The sequence below is a fragment of the Hyalella azteca genome, unplaced genomic scaffold (assembly GCF_000764305.2).
Source record: "Hyalella azteca isolate HAZT.00-mixed unplaced genomic scaffold, Hazt_2.0.2 contig12731, whole genome shotgun sequence".
Lineage (NCBI taxonomy): Eukaryota > Metazoa > Arthropoda > Malacostraca > Amphipoda > Hyalellidae > Hyalella > Hyalella azteca.
Window position 1 is genome coordinate 11,040 of NW_025942681.1, and position 5,668 is coordinate 16,707.

Sequence of the window (5,668 nt, forward strand, 5' to 3'; positions counted from 1 at the left end):
AGGGTACAACTAATGCTCAGCAAGTTACCTCTTAGCAGCAATGTCGTGCCACATGCCGTCATGCAGGGTACAACCTGTCTCTTATACACATCTAGATGTGTATAAGAGACAGGCCCTAAGCAAGGCACGGCGTCGGGGTTGGAGCGCCATAAGCAAGGCACGGCGTCGGGGTTGGAGCGCCCTAAGCAAGGCACGGCGTCGGGGTTGGAGCGCCCTAAGCAAGGCACGGCGTCGTGCTGGAGCGCGTGCAGCTCGCAGACGCTGGGCGCGAGAGTCGTGTGTGTGGCGGCGCTGGCCGTGTAGCGCACCTCGATGGCGTGGCCGGCTACTGAATTTATTCCTTCACAAGAGAAGGATTCTTTGGATGATGAACTCTTCCTTTGCAGTCCTTCGGAAAGCGCTGCATTTTTCGAAGAATATTTTGAAAATAATGTCATGTTTTTCATCGATTCATTAGAAAGTTGCTTATCGCTAGATGGCTCTTCTATGGAAGCACTTTTCTTAGATTCTTTAGAAGGCACTTGGGAGTGGTTGGAGGAGTCTATGATTGTTGCGGTTATGACTTGCTGTTGTTTTTGTTTACTTGCTGTTCCGTCGACTGACGTTGTCTTGAGTTCGAGTTTCCGGCGCCTTAGAAAATAAGTTGACACTGCAATCGCCAGCAAACCTGTAGAAACAGCCAATTCTACCTTAAAAAATTAACGATAAGCCACAGAAACGAAATAATTGTTAGTCGTTGAGCAAATGAATAACTAAAGAAGAAACATGCCTGAACTACTGCATTGTTGATTCAATTATTTCATGATATTTGTAGGGTGTATGTGTAAGTGTGTTAATAAGTACACAAATTAACGGGTGTGTTAACTGACGATAGCTTTAAAATAACTCTTGAACCTCGTATCTCGCGAGGAAAAGAAATTTAGGAAGCGCTATAGGAATTGCATTAATTCTATGAATTTCTCCGAGGGAAGCAAGTTCGTTTTCCTGCAATGCAAGTAGGCCTGCTGATCTGGATTAAAGTTTTACCCTAAAGTTTTCGGATTTGGCTTTTCCGGTTTTTAGTATCATCTTAAAGCTGATATTCTGCCCCATCCAACGGTACCATTACCATCTCTGAACGTTGATTTATGCGTTCACGACAGATCATGAAATGGAGGGGGTGGGGGAGTTCTTTAACAAATAGAATGGGAGGAAATTTGCTGCGAGCACTTTAAATAGAGTGTCTGCTTGAGGTGCACCTTAGTTACCCGCCTGGCGTCGTACGGGGTGGTGTGCATGCAGTCGCTCCCACCATCCTTGACTGGAATCAAGCTCCAGTAGCGTTTAGTTTTGTATCCTTGCTACATTGAGTGCCTATTGCGATGCGCGCGGGACTTTGTCGCGCTCTCCTGAACATTCGCACTTATTGTCACGGCAAACCTATCTCATCCTAGAGTTTTGAAGCTACAGCGATGGGACATATACCATTCGATTCGTAACAGACCATACCTATCGAGAAACTAAGCCCTTTTTTAGATTTGTGCATAGTTTGGATTTAAATGGGGGGGGAGGGGGAAAATCTGAAGAAAATGAGAAGAAAACGGGAAAATGCGTGTAAGAAAACTAAGGCAAAAATAAAAAATCGGGCTTCGTTAAGTGATTGGTTTGGTCTTTACAAATCGAATGGTATATCTTTCAATGCTGTAGCTTGAAAACTAGGAGGACATAGATTTTTAAAGTACCCCCTTTTTTGTCCGTTTTCTATGAATTTCACGTTTTCTATTAATTTTTCCGAAAAATTATACGAACAAAATCTGCTTGTATTTCGGTTTACATATGTGTGAAGTTTCAGAAAGATCCGTTAGTACCGTTAGTAAATGTGGAAGTTTTTCTGGAGGGTAGACGCCCCCCTTAACCATAGAAGTTACACTGCTACGGTCAACGTTTTGTTTTTACACACACCATCCCTAACCTGTGTTACCCTACTCTTTGTGCAATGAATGAAGAGTATATTTTTGTGCCGGTAAATGATTTTCCGCCACGATAAATGATTTCACTGAAAATTATTATTTTACAAATTTAAACATATACATTGCACGATTTTAACATATATACAAAGTTTCATAAATCATATTAAGGCTGACCCAAGACAGTAGCGAGGGAGAAGGTGAAGGCCAGCAGGACAGGCAGGCCGCCGAGGGGGTAGGCCAGAGGTCCGGCCTGCTGCTCACAGTTGTGGCCTGCGTAGCCGCTAGAGCAGGAGCAGTGGTAGCCTGTGATACGGGGCGGCAAGTGTTGGTGTTGAAGAATGGAATTGACGTCGACAGTATTAACTCTATTACTTAGGATGTAATGAATGACTTTTGTCAGTTAATGTTGCGCATTGATTAGTCTGATGCATTAAATTATATGATATGAGTATATGACATACTTGTTTTCCTAAAATTCGATATGAAATCAAACTGGGGAGTTAAACTTGTAGGAACATCTAGAGAAGACGATAAAAATGAGCAAAATTGATTAAGAAGATTTTTTTCCTGAAACTGAATTGTATATTGCATTCATTAATCAGCGGAACCATTTCCATGCACATGAAGACGTGCACTTAACACAGCTTCTTGAGAAGGAAAAACAGATCATTTGTATCAACGAGGAATAAATATGAACAAATTAAACCAAAGAAGACGATTTCCATAAACCTAACAGTAACGTTCATCGTCCAACACATATGATAGGTTTACCTAATATTATACCTTATATGCAAAATGTAAAGTTTTAAAACTTCATTATTACGTCATTTTCGTCCTCAGTAGTAGAGTTGATACTGTATTATGATACATAATTGAAGAAAACTCCACTACTGGGGGCGCACATGCACAAGGTAGTCATGCAACACTCTTTATAGAAAAGTCGGTTAAAAGGCTCCAGGTATGATTATTCTTTTGTGGATCACCCTCAGCCAGCTTATCATGGCTGATTAGAATTTACAAGGACGCTATTGCATGAAGGTATTCAGCTGGAGGTCCGTTTTTTAACTCCTTCAATTTACAGTGAAACTTCTGGAGAAACAGGGTACAATATCTCAAAGGAAATAGTTTCTCTTAGGGTTAACAATTCATGAATTTGTGCCGTGGTTCCATATTGAAGTCTATCTTTTCATGAATATACTCATATAGGCACGTTTGGTGCTTGCAAGACGGAGTGTCGTTTGGAAAGATGTACTATAGAATTAATTAATGTTTCCATTTTAGTTCTGATGGTAAGATATACCCGCGCAATTTAACAGATGAAAGCTCATATCCCTTCAACCTGTCATAAGATAGTCTAGTTTGGCGGCTACATGCAGTTTGGATGCCGCGCCTGGAGGGATTGCCTCCGCTTACGGTATTTTCATCAGCACGCCGGGAAAATTATGACTTATCTTAGGAAGTGGTTGCTCCTAAATTTTAATACTGACATGCAAAACTCACAATGTTTTCCTTGAAATGGTATTCACAGACCATTTGTTGAGTTGCACTTATATTGATGAAACCGTTTAAAAACGTTTTTTTTCTGGCATTCTAACGAAGCCACACGATCGGTCTTTAGGAATTTTTCCCTATCGTTAACCACTAAACCATTACATTTCACCTAGCAAAACATAAATTATAACAAATTTTTGAAAATTATTTTTGGGATTATGTTAAAATAAGCACCCCAGTCGTTACTCGATTGCGTATTCTTAATAAGGTTAATTGACTGAAAAATACAAACAAATTAGGTCTATTTAAACATTTTTAAAAATTATAATTCAATGTAGAAAAATACATAGCAAAACATTAAATACCAAATGAAAAGCTAAACGTTTATCTTAGTCAAAGTTCTGAGCCGCAATATGATCTCATGAAGCTTCAAAAGCATTTTTTGAGAAGCGATCTTGCCACATGAATTCTTGAGGAAAGTAACTTAAAAAGGGATAGAGAGGATTTACAAAGTTATTCTCCCAAGGTTTATACTGGGGGTGCGTTTTATTGACAAGGATATACCGGGGTGCTTATTCCTAACAAGATCGATTTTTGTCGTCTTCATGGTTGGTGCTACTGAACGATTTTGTTCCCAGAGATTGTGTTTGTAAAGACAACGTCAACATGTGACTAATAAATGACGATAATAATGCATGATTACAGAACATAGTACGATTTCCCGCTAAATTACGTGATTTTATCATGGTAAATAGAAATTTATAATAATTTTCTCATGATGACCTTGCCATTTTCTGAAATTTACCGTGAATCCATTCATTGCTTATGAATAGTTAGGTGATTAGAGTTAATGTTCTAACCGTCCCTCATATAATGACAGATACGGTTGATTACCTCATTAATGTTTAATGAGGTAATGGACGTAATTACCTCATTAATGGTAATGAGGTAATGGATGGTTTAATGGTAATGGTAAAGTTTAATGGACACCAAAGATTGATTTATAATGAAGAAATACAAGTGTGTTTGACTTTCAATCTACTGTGATGGTTCAGGATATCCCATGCCTATGCAAAAAATTATTATACGTCAAGAATCATATATTTAAACTCAATAAGTTCCATTTCATCATGTAAATTGGGGGTGTTTTAAAGTAATATTCAATTTCATAGTGGAACTGATATATATCGATCCTTTAGCAACTTGGCATTCTTACAAAATTTTTTATTCGAGATAGCTCGGGAAAGACATATAATAATACATTTTCATTGTTGAAGCACCAATGCAGGGAATCAACAATTGAAACAAGATAATTAAGTATTCAATCTTAACCTGATCAGTTGAAAAAATCTTTCGGATAAAGTTTCATTACCTGGCACCGAGTTTGAGCACGAGGCGAAGTTGAGGCAAGGCTCGTAGCGACACTCGTCCACATCCAGACAGGAGGAGCCGTCGGGACTAAGCTGGAAGCCCTCGCCGCAGCTGCGGACCAGAGGGCGAAAAAACGCTTTTTAGACCACAAACCGAAGAGAGTGGCATTTCTTCCAGCCCTATTGGCGCATGCAAGCTATATTTCAGAGGTTTTTACGAATAATTGATAACGGAAGGCATGCTGCTCTGAAGTTTTGTGTGGTAAACTCCAGCGGTATTTTGTATAGAACGACAGGTGGGTGGGTGTTTGTTTTTACGGGACTCGACCCTGCGTGCTCTGAGATTTTTGTGTTTGTTCTGTTATGGCACAACAGTGGTTTGTGTGTTAGGACACAGCGTTGTGTCGGGCTGCGTGTCAAGGATTTGTTTTAGCTAAACAAAGCTCCGGAGCCGAATAGTTTCCTTTTATTTTAATCCTTCTTCAACCTAGCGTAAGGAATTTATGTATACAATCAGAGATGAGGCTGGGACTGATTCATAAACTTTTGCTCAGAATCACAGAGTAGTCCACTTCAATCCAGATACCAAAATTATTCATTGCACAGCGCACATAGCAGTGAAGTTATGAATGCAATGAGAAGTCACATTAATAATGTGTTTCATCTTTTAAAGGCTAGTTCGTATCATTATATTGTGCCATAGGTGAAAGTTATTTCCACCAAAAGTTATAATTTAGACAATAGTTGTATCCAAATACTGAGACAAAGATGCTTCTTACTCGCACTTGAACTGCTTCCAAGTGTCCAGGCATTTGTAGGGCGGAGAGCAATAATTGTATCCAAATACTGACCCAAAGA

The 5,668-nt window shown here is 39.4% G+C and overlaps 1 protein-coding gene and 1 long non-coding RNA gene across 2 annotated transcripts; both read right to left on the reverse strand.

Moving 5' to 3' along the window:
- Positions 1–24: 24 nt before the first annotated feature.
- LOC125178785 lies at positions 25–2,176 on the reverse strand. The gene is made up of 3 exons (XM_047883367.1): positions 2,124–2,176; positions 111–667; positions 25–78 (listed from the first exon to the last, which is right to left on the reverse strand). Exons 2-3 carry the CDS (start codon positions 444–446, stop codon positions 25–27), a joined length of 390 nt encoding a protein of 129 aa, XP_047739323.1. The 5' UTR covers positions 447–667; positions 2,124–2,176.
- A 58-nt stretch (positions 2,177–2,234) lies between these two features.
- LOC108676012 lies at positions 2,235–5,639 on the reverse strand. The gene is made up of 3 exons (XR_001931157.2): positions 5,590–5,639; positions 4,813–4,922; positions 2,235–2,252 (listed from the first exon to the last, which is right to left on the reverse strand). It is a non-coding gene; the product is annotated as an uncharacterized LOC108676012 (long non-coding RNA).
- Positions 5,640–5,668: the final 29 nt, after the last annotated feature.